At 38.1% G+C, this 24,946-nt stretch overlaps 2 protein-coding genes across 5 annotated transcripts in view; one reads left to right on the forward strand and one right to left on the reverse strand.

The window, feature by feature from the left end:
* The window catches only part of NOC3L (NOC3 like DNA replication regulator), a 17,384-nt gene extending 1,235 nt beyond the window's left edge, over nucleotides 1-16,149 (forward strand). The window contains exons 3-22 of the mRNA XM_018069162.2: nucleotides 789-996; nucleotides 1,391-1,514; nucleotides 3,256-3,413; nucleotides 3,521-3,577; nucleotides 4,608-4,738; nucleotides 5,341-5,502; nucleotides 6,250-6,343; nucleotides 6,554-6,729; nucleotides 6,951-7,079; nucleotides 7,534-7,665; nucleotides 8,067-8,147; nucleotides 8,690-8,790; nucleotides 9,258-9,330; nucleotides 9,410-9,473; nucleotides 9,561-9,632; nucleotides 10,634-10,815; nucleotides 11,048-11,176; nucleotides 11,781-11,878; nucleotides 13,858-13,942; nucleotides 15,629-16,149. Coding sequence (XP_017924651.1) covers nucleotides 789-996; nucleotides 1,391-1,514; nucleotides 3,256-3,413; nucleotides 3,521-3,577; nucleotides 4,608-4,738; nucleotides 5,341-5,502; nucleotides 6,250-6,343; nucleotides 6,554-6,729; nucleotides 6,951-7,079; nucleotides 7,534-7,665; nucleotides 8,067-8,147; nucleotides 8,690-8,790; nucleotides 9,258-9,330; nucleotides 9,410-9,473; nucleotides 9,561-9,632; nucleotides 10,634-10,815; nucleotides 11,048-11,176; nucleotides 11,781-11,878; nucleotides 13,858-13,942; nucleotides 15,629-15,760 — 2,388 coding nt within the window. The 3' untranslated portion in view covers nucleotides 15,761-16,149. The remainder of the gene's footprint in view (nucleotides 1-788; nucleotides 997-1,390; nucleotides 1,515-3,255; nucleotides 3,414-3,520; nucleotides 3,578-4,607; nucleotides 4,739-5,340; nucleotides 5,503-6,249; nucleotides 6,344-6,553; nucleotides 6,730-6,950; nucleotides 7,080-7,533; nucleotides 7,666-8,066; nucleotides 8,148-8,689; nucleotides 8,791-9,257; nucleotides 9,331-9,409; nucleotides 9,474-9,560; nucleotides 9,633-10,633; nucleotides 10,816-11,047; nucleotides 11,177-11,780; nucleotides 11,879-13,857; nucleotides 13,943-15,628) is intronic.
* A 971-nt stretch (nucleotides 16,150-17,120) lies between these two features.
* Nucleotides 17,121-24,946, reverse strand: part of PLCE1 (phospholipase C epsilon 1) — a 147,887-nt gene continuing 140,061 nt past the window's right edge. For all 4 annotated transcript variants that reach the window (XM_018069161.3, XM_018069160.3, XM_018069159.3 and 1 more), the window contains 4 exons: nucleotides 23,338-23,499; nucleotides 22,960-23,178; nucleotides 21,982-22,188; nucleotides 17,121-20,979 (listed from right to left, as the gene is read on the reverse strand). In XM_018069161.3, coding sequence (XP_017924650.2) covers nucleotides 22,009-22,188; nucleotides 22,960-23,178; nucleotides 23,338-23,499 — 561 coding nt within the window. In that variant the 3' untranslated portion in view covers nucleotides 17,121-20,979; nucleotides 21,982-22,008. The remainder of the gene's footprint in view (nucleotides 20,980-21,981; nucleotides 22,189-22,959; nucleotides 23,179-23,337; nucleotides 23,500-24,946) is intronic.

The raw sequence follows: 24,946 nt of genomic DNA on the forward strand, positions 1-24,946 counted from the left end.
CGCCTGTGCCCGGCACAGGGACAGTGCCGGGGCACCCCAGTGATGGCTTCCATGCCCGGCTTCTCTCCACAGCCCTTGCCTTCCCATGCCGTCAGTAGGTAATCCCAGTCCATTTCCACCCCGAGCACCCTTGGGATTGTTTTGGTGTTTTGGCATAGGACGCCTGTGTTGTCCTGTGCCTCCGGATTCTCCCTGAGCCCTGTTTCCCACGGCCACCGTGGCTCCCTGAGCTTTGGCACCTGCAACTCGTACATCTGCATCCTGCTGCTCTGAGCCTTGCAGGTAGCAAGGCAGCCCTGCCGGGTCCACGCAGCTGCTGGTCAGGGAGAGTTTTCAGGCCGGAGAAAGTTACAGCTCAGCATGGGGAAGTGTACTGCAGGAGAATATTTACCCGAGGCTGTGGCCTTGTACTTTAAAGTACCCCAAAGTACTTACCGTGTGTTGGGGAACAACAGCATCCTGAAGAGAGAACAGAGTGCTTGGGAGCACACAAAGCACCCTAACAACGTGTTTGCCATGCTTTGAGTGTCCATGTGTCTAAAGTGATAGACATAGGGTTTAATAAAAAGGTTGTTAAACAATGTTTCTGTAGAACATTCATCACGGGTGTCTCTTCTCAAAAACGTAACACGGTTGTGTAAATTTGAAGCTAACTGATGATACTGTTTGGAAGAAACGTTATTCAGCCCTAATAGAGAGAGGAACTTAATGAGATCTTAAACAGTGAAATAAATTTCACAAAGGCTGTGAATGTGTCAGTGACTTGTCATTTTCTGTTTGTTTCCTAGAGAAGAAACAAAAAGCGAGTTCCAAGCTTTCGCAAGTTACTGAGAACTAGTCAAATAAAACTTGACAACAAATTAAAGAATAAACAGTATAAGCAGAAGAGTGCTGCTAAGAAGTATCGAAAAGAACAAAAGAAGCTAAGGGAGGCTGTCAGAGATGCTATTTCTAGAAAGCCTTTTCCGTTGGAAGAATGCAAGAAAAAGCAAGTTGGTAAGTGCTCAGAGTTATTTTAGTAAGCAAGAAGGTATAAGTGTTACTAAATATTCTGCTGCTTTATGTTGTGAAATTCAAGAAAACAACATTCTCTGTGTACAAATAATTGATGTTCTTGTTGAAAGAAAGGGAGAGTTGTGAAAAATATAAAATGTAGCTGTCAGGGCATCAAGATCTGACAGTTGGAGATGGTAGAAATGTGTTTGTGCTGATCATTATTGGATGTCAGAGGGGCAGTTTTCTGGGATAACACAAAAGACATGCATAAAGGTCAGTGAGCTCCAGGTTGAAGTAAGGTGTAAAATCTTTTCACAAGCCTAGGCAGGGTTAGATTTTCAAGTTTGAATATACATACCGGATTTTAATCTGTAAACATCATCTTCTAAAATAGCTGGAAAATACAAAGAAGAGGAAGAAGATGCTCTTCCACTAGACATGATGGATGAAGATGACTTAAAATTAATGGAAGATTTGGCCCAAAAAGTATCCTTTTTAACCAGAGATCTTTCTTCTAAGTGAGTGTTGTTGTGATGTCTACTTTTTGTACTAATTCAGCCTTGTGCAATTAATATGTAATGCAATACATCTATTGGGAGGTCCCTTTTAGCCTGGTGTTTCTTTGCAGTTCCAGTTTAGTGTTTCCTTAGTCTGTCAGTACATTCAGTATTAATGTATTGGCGTCTCTCAGTACATTCACCTGCTCTGCCTGACCTTCAGGATACTGTTTCTGCAGTGCTCCTGCCTGTGAGGTCCCTGGCTGTGAGATGAGAAGCATTTCTCAAACTGAAAGAAATGCTTTAATCTGTAAACAGTATTTTTTTCTGTATAGAGTATTCAGGACATTCCCTGGACTTTGGGCCTTTATACATTTTGCATTGCAAATTGCTGGGAAAAAAAAAAGGGTTCTGGAATCCATGTCTGTAAACACATGCAACACCAAAACATTCATACAAAAGATTTGTCACCAATTTTCTGGAGCAAGGTGTTGGGTAGAGTTCACAGTGAAGTATGGAGAAGGACAGTGCTCCTAGTATTAAAATTGTAAGTCTTTACAAATATCCTTCTACAGAAATCTCTGATTACATGATTCTTTGAAAATCTTGCCTTTTTTGATGAATGTGAAAACAAGTGTATACCTAACTGCTCTAGGGTGTTTTTAATTTGTTAATGCTGATTAATATCAGTATCAGTTACTAATCATCTGTAGCAGTACTGATTAACATCAGTAATCAGTTACTAATTAATAATTTAGTATAGTTTTGAAGGAAAGTAGTAAATGGTTTTTCATTTCCAAAGTTGCAGTTGTGCTGTACTCTACTGCAGGGTTTCTTGTAGCCACATAGCAAGTTCTTGATTTAAAAGAATTTTATTTTAAACCTTCCCCTCTCCCCAAGCTAACTGGATGTGACATAAGTTTAAAGTCTTGCAAAACTCAAAATTTATTGTGTGTTTTTATTTAATGACGTTTTGCAAGATGTAGGTCTATGTGTTTTACATTCATTATGCCAAAACATTTTTAGAATGGTGGAAAAATGGAAGTAGTTGCTTTTTTACCTGTTTTACTAGATTTTACCTCCTTTCATAGTGTTCCCTTAAACTGGAGAACTTTTCAATTTTCTTTACTCTGGTCGACTGTAATAGTTCTTAAAAACTTGTCAAATATTACATCACTTATAAATTACATGTTCATATTAGCACAGACTAGATACTTATGTTCTTATATACTAAAGTGTAGTTTAGGAACATACCTGCAAAAGGTTTGCTGTTGTCCCTGGAGAGTGGGGTGTGACATAGGCTTTCCCAGTAAGCAGAGTAGAAAAGTGATAGGAGTAGTGGTGCAAGTAAACATGGAGTAGGGTAAATAAAAATGTTCCCTGACCCTCTCAGTGTCACATCCTTGTTTAGACTCACCTGGCAGGTCAAGGCACGGTAAGGGAGAGAGAGGCTGTGGGACATCTTAAGGAAGGTGCTGGACTGTTTGTCCTGTGAGAGGATCCTAGTCCTGCTTGTTTGCTGGTGAAGTCCTTCATGGCAGGACTGCTGGGGGTTAAGAGTTTAATCAGCCTGAGCCCTGTCAGGGCAGCCCCTCATGCTGTGGGGGAGCACAGGGAGGGAGGAAGGGCAAGTAACACAGCACCTTGGCCTGGGTGAGGGGTAGACACTTAATCCAGTTAGTTACCACTAGTGATACACTGTCATACATGGTTCTTGTGTAATTAGGTGGCTGATACATTTAGTTTGCCTTGTGTTTTTCAGTGAACCTGTTCATGTCAAAAAACGAAAACATGAAAGTGTGATTGAGAAATATGAGAAGGTGCCAAGACGAATGCAGACAGAGCCAGAAAAGGAACTCATCCATCTGCTCCCCATCAAAGACAAGAGTGGCATTATTCCTCAAGCTGTGGAAAAGCCAGGTAAGACACAGATTCCAGAACTGGTATAGTAACCAAAAAGTATATAATTTATTCTTTTAAAGTTTCACGGTATTACGTGCTTGACACTAGACATTTTATTTTTGCAGTTCTCAATGTTGCACATGATGAAGAAGAGGGTACAGAAGAAATGGAGGAAGGAGAGGGTAATAAAACATTATGTTTGCTTTGTGTTGGGTTTTTTAATGTTTTTTTTTTTTCTAAATCATTGCCATATCTGAAGAGTACTTTGCTGTTCCCTGAGGAAGTTTGTAGTTTAAGTGTGTTTCGTTCAGATTTTTTTGATATGTTCATTACCATGTTACCATGAAAGCATAACAGTTATTCAAAGCTTGCTTTCTTACCTGTTAGATTCTCAGGACCTGAGGAATAGCTGGCTTCAGAATCTCTTTCTTTAAAATTATTTTTATTTTTTATCTGGAACTGATGTGTTCATGAAGTTCCCTTTATCAGTTATGCTATCTTTGCTAGTAAGATGGATCATATTGGTCTTACATAAAGAATATATGCTGTGGTTCTGTTGATTACTCAGATCATTTTGAAACGCAGTTCAGGACATAGGCTTGTGTAGGCTTTTGAGTGTCTATCTTTGTCTTTGAAATTTTTTGCTTAGAACATCAGAATACCAGGAAATTGAGATTTTTGATTTGCTGTTGGTTATCCAGTTAGGAGTAATTTTCAAATAACAGTTGCAGTTCTAACTTTGCCACTTCTGGGTCATTATTGTCTAAATATAATCTGAAGTTGAGAAAGGACATAACAAAGTAATACTCAGAAAACACCAGCAAAACAATTGTATTTTTAAAAGAAAAAGTGAATGTTGAATAATTTGCTGCAAATTGCAGAGCACTGTGGTTTCTTGGCACAGTTGGGGTAATATGTTGAGTTTCCATGTTCCCACTGTACTTCGGGAACACTGGACAGATTCAAAAACATTTAGTCCGCTTCTTTTTGCAAGCAAAAGATTTTGAAGTGGAGCAAAAATTAATCTCTGGGTTAATATAAGCACTAGCAAAGTCATTCTTAAAGCTTCTTTGACTGCGGAACTTCGTGTGTTACTCCTGTGGGGTTAATACCACACCCACTGAAATGGTGTTGAACTGTAGTTTGCAACATGGTATTTGTTAAGCCACTTCCCCACTGACCCTCTTTTCTAACTCTCACACCTTGTGCCAGACTTTGTTGAGGAGCCCCTGCCTGTTCTGACTCCTGAGGAAATGGCTGCTCAAAGGCGACAGAAGCTGCAGGAGAGGAAGATGCACATAGCTGCCTTAGCATCTGCCATTCTGTCTGAGCCAGACAACAATGTACGTAGCATTTACTTAACAGGCATCTACGTGTACCTCTGTGTGCGGTAAGTCAAGAAACAAAGATCTGAAGTGACCAAACAGTAGCAAAGGCACAAGAATACATGGGTAGAACAAGGAAAAGGTCAGTGTTGTATCGCTTCTCAGGGGCTGTCAGACTGTGAAACTGCGTAGATTGGTGGTTGGTGTAAAGGATTTGAATCAGGTGAAGGTCCAGGTGACTGTGTTTGCTCTGTTCAGGAGTAATTTGTCCCTCTGAGTACTTGTGGTTTTAGGAATAATACTGTCTGGGGTATTTTCTGTCCAAACTACCTTGTTCCTTTAGTGTGACCCTTATGTAAGCTCTGATTTCAGGGTTGTATCTGATAGTTCTCAGTGCTTCAGGATATACTAATGATTTTTTATAATTCTGTGCAAGTTGATAATAGCAGGACAGTTTGATTATTCCTGAGATTAAAATTTTTTTGGGACATGTGGCATTTCTTGGCTCTTTATGCAATGCTAAGTAGAGTGAGTAACTGCTGAGTTAAAGTACATTGTGCTTGTCCCTTGGTTTGTAGTTGATCTTCAGCTGATTTTGTCTGCCTGTTTTCTTTAACCAGATTAAAAAACTGAAGGAGCTGCGTGCCATGCTGATGGAACAGGATCCTAATGTGGCCGTGATTGTTCGCAAGCTGGTCATGGTTTCCTTGATGGAGATATTCAAAGATATTGTGCCTTCTTACAAAATTCGGCCTCTGACCGAAGCAGAAAAGGCTACCAAGGTAAAATATCAAATTTATTTATAGGGTAGTATGAGTAGTTCAGAATTTTTTCAGTTGTGCCAAATATGAACACTGTTCTTTTTTAATATAAATTTATAGTTCTGAGCAAAGGGTGACAAATACACAAATACTTGTGGAAGGTCTGAAGCTGTGACACTTTCAGGAGCAGAGGTCTTTGTTTTGAACCTTTAATTCTTACATACTTCCTTTCAGGAAGTAGGTGACATGCTGGTGGTAATGGAGAGGAAAACTAGTATATGAAAGTAGTATACCTAACCTGGGTGACTTTTCTCATAACCCTTTGAGTAAGGTCCCACACTAAAGAGAATTAGAAAGAAAACAAATTATGCAACATTGTCACCTAACTGGCATAGATTTCTTTGAAATGTGTTAAACAGTTTACTGAACAAATGCAGAGTAATTTGTTTTGTGCAGCTCGTTTTTAATCAATTCTTTGGAAGGTTTCTTGAGTGTAGGTTTAGTGCAGTTTATAGTCATTAAAATAACATCTAGTTGATAATTTTACTTCAGTCTCTGTAAATGAAATGGGCCTAGTTGGAAAAGGCCCTCTGAGCACAACTGTAGAAAAATACAGGAATATTTTAGTTTTAATACATTTCTAGGAAGTTCTGTCTAGAAGAAAAAACTACTTAGATATCTGGTATTTGTTTTAAACGTTTTTTTCACCATTGGCTAATTTCAATATTTAGCTTTCCAAATAAAATTTCGTTTCTCTTATGTTTACAGGTTAAAAAAGAAACTCAGAAACTGAGAGAATTTGAGGAAGGCCTTGTGAGCCAGTATAAATTTTACTTAGAAAATCTGGAACAAACAATTAAAGGTATAGTCAACACTTCCCAATTTTTGTAGTAAAGGCAGAATTGTTTGCAGCATCAGTTTCCCTCTGATTGAGTGCTACCTGCTGTCTTTGAGACAGTACTTGCATGAAGTATGTAGGAGAATGCCTGCAATCACTAAAAATTTAAATATTTATAAGCTTCCCATCATTCTGAACAGTAATCACTAAAAGAATTAATAATGTTTTGTGCAGATTGGAAGCAAAGGAAGTTGAAGAAAAGCAATGTCATCTCATTAAAGGCATATAAAGGTCTGGCAGAGGTAGCAGTGAAGTGTCTGTGTGAGCTGCTTGTGGCCCTACCCCACTTCAACTTCCACAACAACATTATTGTTCTCATTGTTCCACTCATGAATGATCCATCGAAAATGGTAAGTGATTTTTCTGATTAGAGAAATAGTTCTTGTTTTGCTTGAAAAATAATCTATTTCTGAGCTTTATTCCACAACATCCAGATCTTGTGACCATTTCTTTTCACTATTTTAAAGGCTGTGTCCACTTTCTAATTAGTAAATACCATTAGTATCATCTGCTACTAGCTGTTGTTGTGGACTTGGCTTTGCAGAACAATCTGTGTGATTTGCTTTTTCAGATTTCTGAACTGTGCTTTGAGGCAGTTAAGAAGCTCTTTAAACAAGACAAGTTGGGCTATGCTTCACTTGGTGTGGTTAAGGTCATTTCTGGCCTTGTGAGGGGCAGAAATTACGATGTCAGACCTGAGGTAAGAGACCTTCTGTTGTACCTCACAATATTCTTCTGGCAAAGGTTGAAAAAGAATCTGAACGTCAAAGTCAGCGTGGGTGCTGGCTACAGACAAGCAGAACGTCCCCACTGTCAGACCACAGACAGTTTAGGATTAGGCTGAGCCAGAGGGTTAGAAAGAGAGGTATGGGGCAAGGGAAGGAGACTGGGAGTTCATCCTGACAGAGGTGTGGGTTAAGTCAGACAGGGAGACTTGAAGTGAGAGGCAAGTGGAGGAATGGGTAGAAGTGGACAGTGCTGGGGAAGGAACTGGGAGCAGAGGTTAGAGATACAGGTATGAAGGAACAGGAGGAGAGTAAACAGAAGAACCTTTGACTAGCAAAGCCCACTAGATGGAATGGAATTCGGGATTTTTTACCCTCTGTTCCTATAGTGGATCACCTTTCATTGTATTTAATTTGTTTTTACCATAGGTGTTAAAAGTATTTCTTCACTTAAGAATTAAGGAAGTAGAGTTACAAAAAGATTCCGAAGACATTGCACCAAAGAAAAAGTTCATGACTTACAAAGAGAAAAGAAAGAATCTTTCCAGAATGCAAAGAAAGGTATGACATGTGCTTTCTCGTGCTCTACTTGTGCAACTTTATGTAGCAATTTGTTCCAATTTGTTCCAGCAATGATTGCACATCTGTTCTTGCCATTGTTAACTCTCAGCATCAGTGATTAGTGTTTGCATTGTACTTGAACATTTATGAGCTTCTGTGGGGAATTTAATTATCTTCCTATCTTTTTTTTTAGCTCTTTCCTGTACTGATAATGCTTTTGATTGGTTGTTTCTGATAGCAATATCTAAGCTGGTTACCCAGTAGGTACCATAAGTCACAGGGTGACTTACGTAACTCACCAAGCATGGAAGATTTGTTCTCTGGGTGTCTTTGCAACCTAGATATCCAGACTGGTTGGAAACATTTAATCTGTTGTTTTAAAATCAACTGTGTATTTTCAGTGGAAGAAAGCGGAAGAGAAACTAGAACGAGAACTCCTGGAAGCAGAAGCATCAGAAAGTAAAGAAAAAAAATTGAAGTTGGTAAGTAATTTAGAGATTATTTCCCTACTTTTGCAAAGCGGCTGCTCCTAACCATTTGGTAATCAAGTGTCTTCATTCCAGCCTGTCAGCATTCCATATCTCTAGAGAATGTTGTCAGATAACAAACATTTTGCCTGTACCAGAGGTCTCAGTTTGCCCAGGAAGGCCAGCTTAGTCATTCCTATTCCCTTCTGCACTCTGCCCAAAAAGGTATTGAATCCATTGACATGTCTTGCAGGTGCCCTATTCCGTAGGACACCATGTAATGGGTGTTATCAGCCTCTCAGAGTGGCCTTCAGGGAAAGGAGGAGTTTGGCTGGTGTGGACTGTTTAGACAGGAGGGTGTGAGGGAACAAAGTCGAAGCAGGAGAGCAGGACTTGAGCTTTTCTGCATAAGAAGAGTGGAAATGACAGAGCCAGGACTGGTTTGGAAGGCTTCAGTGCAGGCTTGGACAGAGAGAAGCATTTTCAATTGAGTTTAAGTGAAGTAGAAATGTCTGTTTTCCATGATTAAATATTTAGTTTTGTTTTCTTTCCTTCAGCACACAGAAACCTTGAATATTGTATTCGTAACTTACTTTAGAATCTTGAAGAAAGCTCAGAAGTCTCCACTTTTGCCAGCTGTGCTAGAAGGTCTTGCAAAGTAAGAACTGACTCTGCCTTCTTTTGTGTGTGTTGGAAAAGACATAAAACACTAAAAGAATTTTAGACTTTGAAAGGAATTTATAAAAGTGGTGAGAGAAGATGGGTCCCTGACAAATTAGTTGTAATTACTTTATTTCTCTGCTGAAGTCTCAGCTATTTCCAAAACCATTTCAATGTGATGTGAAATTTCCCATGATGGAATCAATGTGGTTCAAACCCAGCAGGGTGTGATGTGATTCCATTATTTTGCCTGATTACTTCCTGAAGGACATGAGCATGTCTCTAGAGCTATTGGGAAGCCATGATTAGCAGCTGGGGGCTGAATCATTCCTTCACGAGAAGACAGTAAATGTTCAGCATTTGATTTAGCTGCTTTTAAGGTGTGGATTTTGGCAACTTAAAATACTTTGAACTGAGTTCACAGATAATATCTTTAGCTAAAAATAAAAATCTCTTTGATTCAAGGTTTGCTCATCTCATAAATGTGGAATTTTTTGATGACCTGTTGATTGTCCTTCATTCTCTTATTGCATCTGGGGTAAGTTGAGTTTACTTTTATTACAGTTTTCTTAAAATTACTTTCTTTTGGGTACTTTTAATCAGTTTTGTATTCTTAGGATTTAAGCTATCGTGAGAGTCTTCATTGCATTCTCAGTGCTTTTCATATACTTTCTGGTCAAGGTAAGAGATTTTTAAAAACAAACTTTTGTTTAATGTTGTCTGATAAATCAATTGAGTAAATGTGTTTGTTTGGGATTATGTTAATAGGTGATGTTCTTAACATTGATCCGATGAAATTTTACACACATCTTTACAAGACACTGTTCAGCCTACATGCAGGTAATGCCAGATTCTTGTTTTCAATGTTTACCTAAATAACGTTTATTCTGCCTCTTTGGTGTCACAGCCTTAATGTAGTGTTAATAAACTACAGTTGTTTTAAGATGTCTGAGTTCTGAAAAAATTACTGTCTGGTTTAACTTACTTTTTTCTTAAGTTGCACATTGCATTACTGCAATACAAGTACTTGAAGTATTATTGCAATACATGGTAACAGGTTCTAATCATGTAATTTCATTAGGGAGTGCTGAATATGTGGTCTTGGATAAGCCTTTATCCTGTCCTCAATTTAAATATTTTTACTTCCTTATAATTGTTTCTTACAGTGGCAATTTAGAAATTCTGGGGTTTTTCTCTAATTCTTTCTCTAACAGGGAAGGAATCTTTACTTTTTCCAATATTAAATTTAAATTATTTTAGAAATTAATTCTGTCTTCTAAAATTTTCTGGTGTATGTTTCTGATTTTTATATTTCTGGCATTTTATTTTTCAAATCTAAATTTCCCAGTAATTCTGAGAAATTGAATAGTTTAAGAAAATGTATTTGTAAAATTTGAAACTAACATAATTTTAATTAACTTCATTAATGTGTATTCACTAATGGAGAAATATTAAGAAAAAATATTCTGCAATTCTGGATGGGTAAAAGACTAAATCTTTGCACTGTTTAATAATTTACAGATGATACAGTGGATTGTCATGGTTTGACGTGACATGGATGCACTTAGAATTAAAACAGTAGCTGTGTCTAATGTTTAGACATTTTTGACAGAACAAGTATTTTCTTAGAAAGGAGTGCAGAAACAATGATACATTTTTTCTATTCAAAGCTGGAGTACTTTTACCAAAAAAGGGTGTATGCTTATGTCTATATCCCATGAGAGCTGTGTTTGAACCTCTTGGCTTTTGTGCTGTTTCCAGTGTCCAGTCCATAGCAGAGTATTCAGCTGTGTGTTCCACAAAATGGTTATTTACTCTTTTTCTGAAATTCTGCATTTGAGGTGGTACCAATGAGGATATAGGGATTGTGCTCCAGTGCCTGGATGTCATGTTTGCCAAGCGGAGAAAGCAAGTTTCCCAGCAACGAGCTCTTGCTTTCCTAAAGCGACTTTCCACACTTGCTCTTCATGTACTTCCAAATTCCAGTGTTGGGATATTGGCAACAAACAGGATATTCATGCAAGTAAGTTTTACTTGTTGAAATTTTTACCTTGATGACTAAAGGTTATTGAATTTTTTGACAAATTGATTTTATGCAAAATATTTTAAAGCATCTTAAGCAAGAATGATGAAAACAGGGTGTCCTTAAATGCTGCTGAAACTCAATAACATGGAATGAATCCTGAAACTGACTTAGCCATGTTATAATTGGATGTGTAATAAAAGCAACTCAGTTGGTTTTTTGTGTGTTGTAGATGTTCCCAAAGATGGACCTCTTACTAGATAACGAGTCTCAAGGCAGTGGAGTTTATCTTCCAGAACTAGATGAACCAGAGCATTGCAATGCTCAGAACACAGCTCTGTGGGAGCTGCATTTACTTCAGGTTAGTAACTGAGTGAATTGGGAAGTAAAAGTCAGCAGTAAATAGCTGCTAAATGTTTATATGCTTTATACAAATAGAGAACAGAGGTCTCCAGGCTTATCAGTCAAATCTGGCCCACATGAGCCTATTCCATACAAAGAGGAAGAGCAACACAGTGATATGGAAGGAATGGGCTCATGGTAACACTGGATCTTACTGCAGTTTGTTTAATAGGATTCCTTTGGAGGCTTTTGCAGTTTGTCAAGTTCCCTTTAAATCCAGCCCTTGTCCAGGGAGGAACAGACACCTTGATCTGTTGTTCCAGTCAGAGTTTGGGGTTTGGGGAGGGCTTCCTTGGCCCTTTCTTCCTGTTGTCTGGGAGTAGGAGTTAGAATAACTGTAGAGAGTCATGTTCTCAGCATGACATACAGTGAATAAATGTATGACTGAGTGTTCTCATTCACTTAACCCTACAAACTGAGTGATTTTGAGGTGCTTTTTCTATTTAAAACAACAACAGAATGTTCCATCTTATAAAAATGGAAATAAATGTGAGAATCTGTAGATAAATAAATTATTATCCCTCATCCTTCAGTCAACTGCCTTCTTTCTTCCTTTCTTTCAGAGACATTATCATCCAACAGTGCAGAAGTTTGCAGCACACCTTATTGCTGGAGCTCCAACTGAAGGCTCAGGAGCTCTTTCACTTGATTTCAGCCAAAGGTGAGTTATCAAAGAGATTGGGTTTTTTAAAATAGTGCTTTGAAAGGAAGCTGTTGCTTATGCTTTATTAAAGGAATTCCTAAAAATAACTCTCCATAAAATTAGAAGATTCTGATCTTCAAACTCTCTTTGTTCTTCTGCCAGTACAGAATGTTGGCTGCCCTTTCTTTTTTTCTTTTGATACTTGCTGCCAGGCTGTGACAAGGGTAAAAATCTCAAAGTGCAGTGTGTTTTCTTCCCACGGGAGCAAAATTTCTGCATTTCCTCAGCAGCAGCCCTGATCTGAATATGGATCAGGATCACTGAATTGTGGTTGTCCAGCGTAAACCTGAAACCAAGTTGCAGCGTAAGGTCCATAGTATGTTAAAACTCGAGAGCAGCCATGCTGGTTCACACTGAGGGTCTAATTTAGCATCCTACCTGGCAGTGGCTGGAAGCAGGTGCCTCGTGAAAAGTAAAAACGGGGCATACATATAAGGCATGCTCTGAGGTTAGCTCAGTTGGTTAGAGCATGGTGCTAATAACACCAGGGTTGTGGGTTCAATCCCTCTATGGGCCATTCACTTAAGAGTTGGACTCAATGATCCTTGTGGTCTCTTGCAGCTCGGAATAGTCTGTGATTCTGTGCCATGCTCTGAGCAGTGTCTTGGCCTCTGACTGGTCTCAGCCTGGTGGATTTCCTGAACCTAATACCAGTTTCTGTTATTACTTCGCTCTTCATAGTGTTCTTTTTAAAACTGTTCAGTGTCCCTTGAACCAAAGCACACATTTTGCGAATGCAGCATTGTTTGATAAGGGTCCCATGAGTCCACAGCTCCTTAGGTTAAGACCTGCTGTCTTTTGTTTTGAACCTGGTGCCAGTATGCTTCATTTAACAGCCCTTGGTTCTTGCTCTGGGAGATTAAATGAGCAATTTGCTCTACACTCATTCCATGCCTCACAGAACTTGGTAGGCCCTCTATCATATCATCCCTCCACCTACTGTCTCTTCTGGCTCAAGGGATCTAGCTCAGACAGGAGCTGTTCCATACTTTTCCTCATCTTTGTTGCATATTCCTGAACTTTTACCAACTTAAGCATTTCAAGATGAGGAAATTGGAGACTCAGTTGCAATATTTGAGATGTGGATGATCTGTGGATTTATACACTGATGTAACTAATTTCTACTGTGTTCTCTGTTTCTTTTCAACTCCAAACAGCATTAAGGTCACAACCCTATAAAAGTATCTGTCATAACAACAAGATTTTTTTCCTTAAGTGATAGTGGTCAGCTCAGAGCTTATTGTATTTATGTAAAGCTGAGATTTATTTCTTTTTCCAACACTAAATTTCATTTGACATTTTACTGATATCTCATATGGACTATCTGAAGTTCTTCACATGGAGCTCATTTTTACTACCACAAATAACTTGGTAATCTCCAGCTCATCTTTGAGCATGTTAGAAAGCACAGATCCTGGAACAGACCTTGTGGAAATCCATAGTTTTTCCTGCCACTGCAAAAACTGGCCACAAACTGTCCTCAGTTTCCTGTCTTTTAACCAGTTCTTTTCTCATATGATGGTCTTCCCTAGTCTCCCATGGATGCTTAGTTTTCGTAAAACTCTTCGGTAAGGAACTGGGAACTGTTGGAAATTCTAGCAGATTGTGTCAGCTAGATAATCTTTATCCACCTTTTACTTTCCTTTATTAAATATGTACAGATTAAGCAGTGAGTGCTTGGAGCTCTGGCAAGCCTACAGAACAGTTTTCTTGTCTACCACAATTGAGTATTTTAGACACATTTTACTTGACTTGCATTGTTTGCCAGCTGTTGGCTTCTGATCTTTTGCAGGTGATGCTCATTACTCTAAGTTCTCTTAAAGTGTGCTGGAGGATTAGAGTGGTGTGTGTGAGAAGCTGCCCTTAAATTGTTGATATATCAGTTGAAGATGTATCTATCTAATGCCATTTTTCTTTCACTGTGGATTTTGCTGTAGGTCTGCTACAGAACTTTTTGAGGCATACTGCATGAAAGGAATGACCTTTAATCCTCCTGTTGCATCAGTGACACCCAGAAGAAAGGTACCATCTTGTCTCTGTGTCCTTTTTTAACCACATGATGTACCAAAATAACCTGTGTCTGCTGGCTCACTGTGCAGTGCCCAGGCATTGGCACGCTCAGTTTGGCTTTCTGGTTTCTATACTTTGCATGTCAAGTATTTCTTTTAACTGGTGTAAGATAGGACTGACTATAAAGAAGGAGAAGTAGCGGTATAAATAGTTCCACCTCCCACAGCTTCAGTTCATGTAGCAAGATGAATATGGTAGGTGTTATCTTGCACTTTGCAGTGGTTCAGTGCAGATTTCTTGGCCCTTTTCTGTAATGATGAACTAATATTTGTTCAAAAAGCAGTAAAAAACCCCAGCTCTTTCCCCAGTGTGGGTAGTTGGCAGGACAGCTGGATTTCCAGAGCCTTTGATTCAGTATCTAGAGGGATACTGATCCCTATTAGCCTCACTGTAGCTTTAAAGTGTAAATTTGAGGGGAACAAAGAGTTAATGTATAAAGATGAGAAAGAGGGGAACAGTTTTTATGTCCTCAGCACTGTTCCAGAGGTCAGCCTCCTTTAAATGTCCAGTGAGGGGTGTCCTTTAAAAAGTGATAATTTTATTTCTTCCTATAAAAACATTTAACCTTGTCAGTGCTCCACTTTGTAACTCAGTAATGTCAGTTGAAGCCTTGAGAGCACAATTTTTTTTCCATTTTAGAGAAGCAACTCTTGAAAATGTGTTTGTACTTACTTATTCCATCATTTTACAATGACTTCTTGACGTGTCTGTCCTGCTAGGGAGTTATATTAGCACCTCAGACAGAGCAAGGCTGGGAGCAGCAGATAGGTGAGAGATTTGAGTTGTAGTGCTTGAATAAGGAAAAGCACAAGCTTTTTAAGGTAGCAGAAACAAAAGAAGAGAGAAAACAAACTGTCCATAGGTGGTTATAATGGACATAACTGGGAAAACTACCCTGGGGCTTTGCCTGCTCTCTGGTTTTTGGGCTCATTTAACAAACTTTGGCAGTGTCTAAGTTTTATCCTCTCTGTCCTGCATATTCTCTGTGTGCCATGCTGCCTTTGTCAGCACCTCCCTGGTGTTGACAGAAGCTCCAATTGGAGCCCCTTGCACTACTAAAGAGAGGATCTCATTTGTCCTTGAGTGCACAATGTACTTGACTGTGTGAGTGCTTAGACTTTAACGGGGGAGCTTAAATCATGTGTGTGATCATAATTCCTCATCTGAGCACCAGGAAAGAGTGGAAGGCTCCAGCTCTGGCTGGAGGTAGAAGGGTCAGGGCATTCCTTTCTGACACAGCCTCTACTGTGAGCATCATTGCTCTCACTGGCCTTTTAATCAGAGATGCTTGATATATGTATATAAGTGCTTGATTTCTGTTTCTGAGGTGTGTTGAACAGGAAGCAGCGTGTAAGCACCTCCAGAACTGGAAGCTGTGGCTGTGTGTAGTAGGTAATATTCCAAAGTCCAGTTTACCACAAAACAAAAAAACCCTGAGCTTATGAAGGGCTGACACATCACTTGCAAGTGAAGGGGAACTTACAGGCAGGGCAGGCAGGCATGAACTGCCAATTCCATAGGTCTAGAGTCTGGATGACTGGGGACATGGGAGAGTAACAGGATTGCTAATTTAAGCTATGCATGGAAAACACATACTGGCCTCGTTTAGTAATGCAACTAATATTTTGTAATTTTCAGGATACCTTCTCACAAATGGATTCATTTGTAGATGAAGAGCTAAACAAGCAGCTTCAACAACACATCAGTGAGACTGTTGTTCACAAATCCTTGGATTTTGCTAAACACTTGAAGGAAACATCTTTGTCATAAATGTACCTATTAGTCAACTTCAGTTGGCTTCTTAATTATGGAGAAAGATTGGCTGAAACTAATTTCCACTCATCATTAAAGGAATACAAGTAGGCTTTTTTTTGAATATAGAAACACACAAAAATGTAACAGCAGTTTTCCACAGAGAGTTACAAACCTGTCCACTTAACTACAGAGCCCGTGTTTGCAGGGCTGGGGAACCACAGTGAACAGTCACATCAGTAATTTAAAAAGATACAAAACAAGGCTATTTAAAAATTGTTTGCAACCATGCATGATTGTATTTTTGTTTATATATTTTCTAATTTTTATAACAGAATATAGACATATGTATTTCCAAGAACTCACTGGTTCTGTTGATAAATTAATAAATATTTTGAAAATGTTAACAATATTGGCTTGTCTAAATTACTTACATATTCCAAATCTCTATTTTTTCTGCTGCATTTTTTCTGTTTTTCTTCTGATGTCTTCTAACCATTTATCTCATCTTGAAATGATTTTGTATTTTGTGGAGGTTTTACCTCTGGTGAATCTTGGTATTGGCAAATTGAGAATATTGGATTTCAGTTCTAAACTGGCATCATGACTGAGTGCTCTACTGCAGTGTCTTCAATAAACCATTGCTGTCAAGAATGATGGACAAATACAAGGTAAGAATGTAAATATTTATCTTTTTATCTTGGAAGTAATTTTCTCCTGGTTCCCCAAATATAAGTTATTGCCTGGTTGTTTTAGAATCCATTTAGAATCCATTTTCAGCTGCATGTTGGCTTTGCAAACAGTAAGTGAAATATATGAATTAATTAAAAGATGATAGTGTCTTTATGTGAATTCCATTCTACAGGAGAGCGTGGTGGGCTGTCCCTGTCTGACAGCTCAGCTAATGTATTTTTGTAGTGTTTAGTCCATGATGTGATAATGATATATGTGTAAGTTTTTCAAAGCTTTCATTCAAGTCAGAAAATAGCTTTTTCTCTAGGGTATTTAGTTTTTTATCCTGATTTATAGTTCTTAGATAGTTTTAAAAGTAAATTTCCTTTTTTCTTTTAATACATGTTTTTAGTATTAATCACACTAATTCACCAACTTTCAAATAGTTAAACATAAATTCACAGACATTTTTAGAATAGACATCTATGTATTAATGGATTAGAAAATTCCTGTTTTACTATGTAGATTACAAAACTACATACATAACACTGATATTTATACATGTTTAGGTTGTGATTCCCATAGCTTTTGAATAGTTTTTTTTAGTGTGAAGTGTTCACAAAATGGATGTGATTTAAATTCTGAAAAATTCCAAGGGGGCCATTTGCCAATACTTTGGTCAGTTTGGGAAGGCAAAAGCAAAGAGTGAACATCTTAAACCATTTATTTTTTTTTTTTACAACATATACAAATACAGGTTTCTTCTTCAAGTCAGCAGAGAGAAAATAGTCCAGGTGGAAAATTTTGAAATTGTTCATTTTTCATAGTTTCCAAACATATAGAGACTGGCACATAGTGATGTTGCATTGTCAGAATACTCTGACATGCTTTAAGAGGCAGAGAAAGACAACTGTACAACTAAGTCATTCTGAAAGAGCCTATACATCTATTGGAGCAAAAATCTTATTTACTGCTATTTATTTTTGTGTTTAATTTGCTAACTCTGCCAAATGTCTATTACTATTTAAGTTGCAAAACATTTATCACAGACAGGAAAAAAATGCCACCATTGGTACATTCAGTGGGCTACCCTAAAAGTAAACTGAGTTTTATAGTGGAATAATAACTGACAGTGATTAAAAACCAAATGCTAATTGAAGCATTCAAAGAGCTAGAGCAGAGCAGAGCAGACAGTTCAGTTTCAGAAGCTGCAGACTCAGCCTTTCACTGAAATTTAAAGTTACCAGCAAGGTCTTCTTTTTTGAAAATAAACTATGAATGTAAGAGAAAGTGTTCCTGAAATATTTAGATATTTCCATGTTGAAGTCTTTAAATCTCCAAAGCATGTGATTTCTAGAAGCAGACACTTCACCTAGTATTCACCTAATATTTGTAGCAAGAAAAGTAATGTGACTAGGTTTAAAAAAAATAAAACTGAGATAGTACTTTTTAGTCTTCTGCTATAGTTTGAGATCAGTAAGATAGAAAGAAGAAACCCTTCAGGTGGGAGAGGAAGTAGCTCCTGGTGTGCCCCAGTTCCTACAGATGGAGCAGTGCTGATGCAGGAGCTGGGACTGCCTGTCTTTCGTCCCATACCAGAACACTGCAAGCACCACGTGCTGCACAGGGAGAAGTTAAGAACTTGGTAGAAAAGCAGCAGTTTTTAAAATAGTACAGAATAAAATGCTTCTGTATTTTTGCCATTAGGCAATGGAGCATGAGATTTCCACCTGTAAACTGTTCAGTGTAAGGCCTGCTACTGCTCAGAGACAGCATGTTTCTGGAAGGTGTTGATTATTTACATTCCTTTCTTTCAAACTTTATCCTGGAAGCTGCTTCCTGTAAATAGTTTGTAATGTAAAAATGAATGTATTTTCCTAATTGATGTCCATGCCCAGCCAGAAGCACAGAAAAGGACAAAGTTATTTTGTCTGTCTTGTCACAGGAGGATGTAGACAAATATTCCTGCAGAAATAAAATCTGTGGCTAAGCAGAATAAATTTCCTATTAGCATAATAACTCAGCACATGGAAGCTCCTTAACTGAGCTTTCAAGAAAGTTAACTGCCCCCCCCCCATTTAATGCTTCAGGTGGTGGTGTATTTTCACTATCAGGAAACTTGGACCCAACAAAAGGAAGAGTATTGTAATTCTTTTCCAAATTTACCCCGAAGTGTACCATGTTTCATTAACAAAAGTTTACTTGGCTATTTACCAATACCTAAACTTGAAATTAAGTGATATATGAACATTAATGAAAATACTAGAACAGGGTAATTAGCCTTACATAATTCCAGATGTCTACATGCCTACAAATATGGATTTTGAAATAAAAAGCCAAATACTTTGTTCTCCTCTTTCACTGTAATAAACAGCAGCAAAAGCAGCTTTTGGTGAGACTAATGAGGAAGATATTAATATTAATAAGTTCCCACAGCTAGAAAAATTACTGTATTAGTAGACATAGTAAAAATCTGCTGATTTTAAATTGCCACCAGATTTCAGGCTAGTGTTAGACCTGTGTTAATGTGACATGGTTACTGTTGTCCCTTGATTCCCCAAGGTTTGTATGTTGAATCTAATTAATTAGCCAGTGTGTGATACTTAGGTGATGGTAAGAATTTTCAGTGCTGCTAAAGATTTAAAACAAACCAACAAACCACCACCAAAAAAAAAAAAAAAAAGGCCAGACAGGTAAGGGCAAACTACAGGAACCTTAAGTATTGTTTCTAAAATGCCACAATCAACATCAAAAAGAAAAAATTCTTAGTGATGTGAATCTGCTACTGTGTTAAAATAACAGAGAATGAAGCTAACATTTAAAACCCAGTTGCATTAGTTGAATTGCGCAGCAGGTTGATATAAGTATTTCCTAGTCATTCCAAAGAATTCCAAAGCAAACTGCATATAAAACTATGTGTAAGTTGTCACTTCTGACATTTTACTCGGGATCAGTCTTGTCTTGTGCAGGGTTCAAGTTGGTACTACTGAGTGAAGAGGCTGAGCTTGGAGGTGGTTGGGGGTGCTGTATCAGTTCAAAAGTTTACTTCTGTAAAAGACAAGCAGTGGGAAGTGCATGGCCTCTGTGAGGATATGCCACCAGGAAATTTGACTTTTTTTGTACTGCTGTAGTTATTTTTCCTGAAAGCTGGAAATGACCTCAAGAGGGCACTTTTTTGCTTTGGTAATAGCTACTTTACAGGCATTTTCTGTAGTGTGTACTGAAAGACTTCATCGTTTCTGGTGACAGAATGCAGGTTCTGTCTGCTTGTTTATATGACAGTTAATGACTTTTCTTTCTTCTGTTTCATTTTCTAATTAATAGGGGGGCATCAGTTGTCATGACACTACTGCCTGTTACTTCTTTCTCTTGTTTAGGGATTGCTCTAGTGAGACAAAAACGTGTGCAGAGCCATTTGTTCACCACAGACACATTTCTTGTGGGAGATCAAAGGGATCGCTGATTCCAGCAGTTGTTTAATTTGTGCCCCTGTAACTCGGTATGGATTGTTTTAAGTAACTAAACACATTAGTAACTCCCATGGAAATAAAAAAAAAGACTAGCACAACTAATTTACTTACATATCAAAAGATGAATTCAGCAAACGTAAAACTTCACAACAGTGTTTCTATGTAAACAAAAATGTCAGGAGTTATATGGTAAAAGTTCTTTATACTCTCTGTAACAGACAAGTAAAAAGACATTTCTGACTGTATGGAAAAATGTATTTGAATTCAAAATTTTGAAATGTTAATTACATTTATCAATGCATTGTTTTGAATTTGGTCAGTTTGGAGTATTAAACATCTTGCGCCGAAAAGAAACAACCATAGAAGTTCAAACATATTTTCCTCTAAATCCAGAGAGAGGTAAAAATCTGCATTTTCTAAAAAGTAGTATATGATAAATATATTATACAATGGCATGTACTTTGGAACATGATAATAAATATTCTTTCTTTAAACACAAGCCTGGAAAACAAGAATTTATAAGAAGAAAATGTTGTTGCTTGTCAAAGTCTCACTACCAGTTAGGTGTATTTAGCTATTGTACATTATTTTGTTAAAGTAGATAAACCATAAATAATTTTGAGTGTTTTGTGTATATTCACCAAAGTTAAACAGATATGCAAAGGAAGTTACAGTATATTTAAATCTCTTTACAATCACTTAACACAGTGTTTAACAGAAATCTTCAGGTAAAAGTGCGTTATTTTAAAATAATACACATAAAAGAACACTCTGGTTCTCTGCCTTCAGTTTCCTTAGAGGCAACAAGTTAAAATTATCTTTTGTTTAAAAAGGAGAGGGTGATGACACATGTTTGTTTACAACATACAGTCCAAGAAAACTTCTCCATCCGCCTATGGAGAATCTGCAGATGTGAAGATACGGGAAGAGCAGAATCTTCTGATAGCTGACAGGCATCTTTCCAATCGACAGTATCCCATTTAGGATTCCCAGATTCTGGATGTTAATCCAGCAGAATTGCCTGGATCAGGCATCTGTAGCACAGGGCACACAGTTATTGACCAGTTCATTCCACAGCAGGATCCTTCAAAGGCACTGCAGAAGGATTCAGTAATGTAAATTCCAGTTTTAAAAGAGCAAGAAAGAACAAATGCGGAAGAGGGAACCTGACTGGGCTCTATCCATCATTTACTTTGCTTTCCTTGAATTCAGCTACAGTAGCCAAGAAATAAGGTATCAAATTTATCCCTTAATATTTTAAATACCTTGCAAATGAAAACATTACTTGAATTCTGTTAATTTAATGACTTAGCAGTAGTATGACAGTGCATGCCAAATAATGCTTTAATAATTAGGTGTATGCGGAAAGAAAAAGGTAATATTAAATTGGCCATAAGTGAGAAGGGATTATCAACACTGAAAAAGATTTCTTCATTTGCAAGGACCTGTAACTTCCCAGTTGCTGTCTCAGTGCTGTAGTAGCACTGTGCAAATGTCTGGTTAGTGTACATTGCTGGACAAGTTGCACTTAGTATCTCCATATAAACGAGACAGTCTTATGTTGTGTATTTCAGTTGTTTGAAGTCAGGCAAGATGGAAGAGATACAGAAAGGATAGTATAAATGTTTAAACACTTCTGGCAAAATTCCCACTGAGAGAAATTAACACCATCAACTTGTTCTAGCTAAAAAGGAGATGGCCAGTCCTGATGATTTTGTTATCTGCATGTAACAAAAAATAATAAAAGCTCTACTGGCCACTTCCATTTACTTTGGCCCAGAGCAAAAGAGTAACAGTACATCATTAATTAAGTACCATTACTCATTAAAATGCATACTATAAAATCAACCAGGATGCAACATTTTGGTTTGGTTTTGTGGGTGAAACTCCAGTCTGATTCACTGGAGCAAATGCCATAATTAAGGACTGGAGACCTTACTGCTGTCACTGTGCCTGTGCACACCGATGGGTAAGGCCTTTATGGATCTTTCTGTCAGTCCCTTGTACCTCACCCTGGTTTGACCAGCTACAACTTTGAAAAAAAAATCCTCTAAATCACATAAATGATTGCTCAGCGTTGGGATCGGTGTCTCATACCTGAGCAGACCGTGGGCAGTGGGGTGACTACTCTACAATGTCACTGAAGGTCAAGCCACACGCGGCCCTTTCGTCCTTGCTCTGGGGACTGTCCGACAACACCTGCAGCGAGGGCGACATGAACCCCCGATACTGCTTACTGGACTTGGTTAACTTCTTCAGTTCACTGGTAAAAGAGATGCCTTTTCTTTTGTCATCTCGTGCTGCCTGTAAAAAAACAAACAAACAAACAAAAAAATCATAGAAGTCATTTAACAGCGGCTTGTTAGCTGTGAAATACAGAATTAATATGAAAACACCTAACATATTTCTAAGCAGGCCTTCCTTTTGAAATGCAGTATGTCTGTGCTTTCACAGGCAAGCACATCCTACTCATTGTTCTGAATAAATTAATTTAAAATTATGCCTTGTCAAAGATATGTTTAGTAAATTTAGTATAAACTTTTATAAAAAGATCTGTGCTTATAATACAGTTACTTTAAAGCAACAGCTGCTGTGGATTGGTGGTGTCTGCAGGCAGGTAGAACACAGCTCCTTCTCCCAGCAGGCATGTACTTCATTCCTGCCATTTTCTGAAGCCTGAGCTAAAGCAACAGAACAACTTTTTCACTGGGCAGGAATAAAGGAGACTTTATTCCAATAGCTTTTAAGCTCTGCCCATTTGAATGGTCCTTTATTATGATGGAAAGTGTGGCATGTACAGCCAGAAGATTTTGAAAAACAGAAAGCTGGTAGCAGATAAAGGTTGTCCTGGATTTGCAGGCTGTGAGGGAGTCGTGTTGCTGGATGTAACTTTGCAGTTTTGCAAAGGAAGAAAGTAAGGGAGGTTTGGAGAAAAGAGGAATCTGCTTTTTGCTGTAGTCTGTCTTCCCCACTTGCCCTCACGCCAGTTGTGTGTCTCTCCCATTGAAAGCAGGTTCCCATTAAGCTGATCACACACTATCTACAACACCTGCTGCAAAGTATCACATCTTTTACCTGAACCTGTTCTTTGAGCTTCAGGATAAATTTTCCTGCTCCCTTCCATTTGCTTTGGGCCTGAAACACACACTCTTGATCAGAGAGAATCCTCTGAGATGGTTTAGATGTTGAGGACTTTTTGTTTGTTGGCTCTTTTGTCACCTCTTCCAGGAGCACATAATCACTTGGATTTGGATTGCTCAAAATGCTGTAGGAGTATTTCGCTTTGCAAAGAGTCTGTTTAAAAGCAGAGAAAAAATAAGACAAAAAAGAAGGCATTCCCTCAGATTCAGGTTACTAAACCGATTCCTCAGCCTATGCTGAGAACAAACCCCACCTTATCTTGTGTGAAACCAGCCTCCACCCCACAGATTACCATGGAAAGGTGCAGCTCACCTGCTGTATGACATCCTGAGCCGTGCTGAAGCGGGGAGCCTTGATGACGGTGCGTGGTTGCTCTGGGGAGACATCGTGTACCTGAACAAAGAAACTGTCATCCTCGGAGCTGATGGCTGCTTCTTCCTTTGCTTCTTGAAAGACATTTCTCTCGTTTAAATTCTACAGAGAAAATAAATGAGAGCCAGATTGATTTACTTCAGAAAGGTAACTAACAGCTGGTGGTCACAAAAGGTTCTTATCACATGGAAATTAGAGACTCTGCTGTAGCCCCAGCTCCATTTTGTTAAATGCATTACAGGAGAGTTTTGACAAGCTACTACTGCTAATAAATACCTGTGTTTCTACAATCAGTGTCTGGAGACATATGTATAGTCACTTAAATCCTTTCTTTCCTTATGTACACAAAATTATGTTTTGTCATCTAATGGTGGCAGTAAGATGGGAGATGGTGGAAAGGGTTCTTTTCTCTCCTGTCCTTGCACTAAAGCCAAAAGTACTTAGAGAGCAAGAAGTCTGAGCAAACATTTTCCTGTGGTGTAGAGCAAGAGGAAGGATGTTTGTCCCTTTTCAGGCTCTCTGACTACTGCAGATTTTCAGGCAGAATTCCTCCCTGCACCTTCTCTCAGAGAATGCATTTCTGTCCAACACCTTGGAACACAGCTTGGATTCATAAGCTGTAAACATGAGCTGTGTTTCACACCCTCCAGTGGACCCACTCCTTGTTTTTCAATCAGATTTGCAGCTTCATTTCTAGTTCCAAGCTCTGAGGTGCTGCTATCTGCAGAAAGGCTCAGAATTACAGATAATGCTTTGGGGCACTCACATCACAGGACAAAACTACAGCGTAATTTTCACATGAGCCAAGACAGATTTTAACTCCCATTTTCTAACAGAATGGACACGTGGTGCACACTGACAAAGTCAGTGCTGCAGTCAACAGAATTTAGTAGGTTACTATTTCCACAAACAAATTTCTACCTTGTAACTTCTTGTAATTTTTTTTGCCAAATGTTAGAAATAAAGGAAAACAAAATATGGACTTGTGTAATTTAATGGTAATTTGTCAAATTGAAGCTTTATCAAAAGTTCTATCAAACTAATCAAAAATAACATTTTTTCACTTTAAAGTATCTCAGAGGATCTCTATCATTTGTGTAAGTAAAATCTGTGTACTAATAAGCATTTTTGTAGGCTGAACTGACCAAAGAAAGTGTGTCCAGAAATGAGATCATTATGTGTCTTTGTTCTGCTTTTTTTGTCTCTCACAAGCCTGGGCACTAGCATATTTTCAAGCTGTAGATGCTTTGCTTACAGTTTAAACTGAAGTAATCAGTCCATTTTCCTCCTTTAAATGAAAAGAAATCGCCTATTTCATCATTTTAGGTTATCATTAATAATTTAATTATCCTTTGTGATCCTTTTAGACTTATTCTTTAATATTAAAATTATTTCTAATTTTTCTAGACAGATAAGAAGTTGTTGACATCCAAACTGATTGATAATGGTTGTCTGGAGTTCTGTTATCTATGATCCTATGGTATTAACTATTATCTTTCTTTATATTAATTTCCTATCCTGGCATAATGTATGGCATTAAATTAGAACA

Source organism: Manacus vitellinus, unplaced genomic scaffold (assembly GCF_001715985.3).
Source record: "Manacus vitellinus isolate BGI_N305 unplaced genomic scaffold, ASM171598v3 scaffold_15_pilon, whole genome shotgun sequence".
In the NCBI taxonomy this organism is placed as follows: Eukaryota; Metazoa; Chordata; class Aves; order Passeriformes; family Pipridae; genus Manacus; species Manacus vitellinus.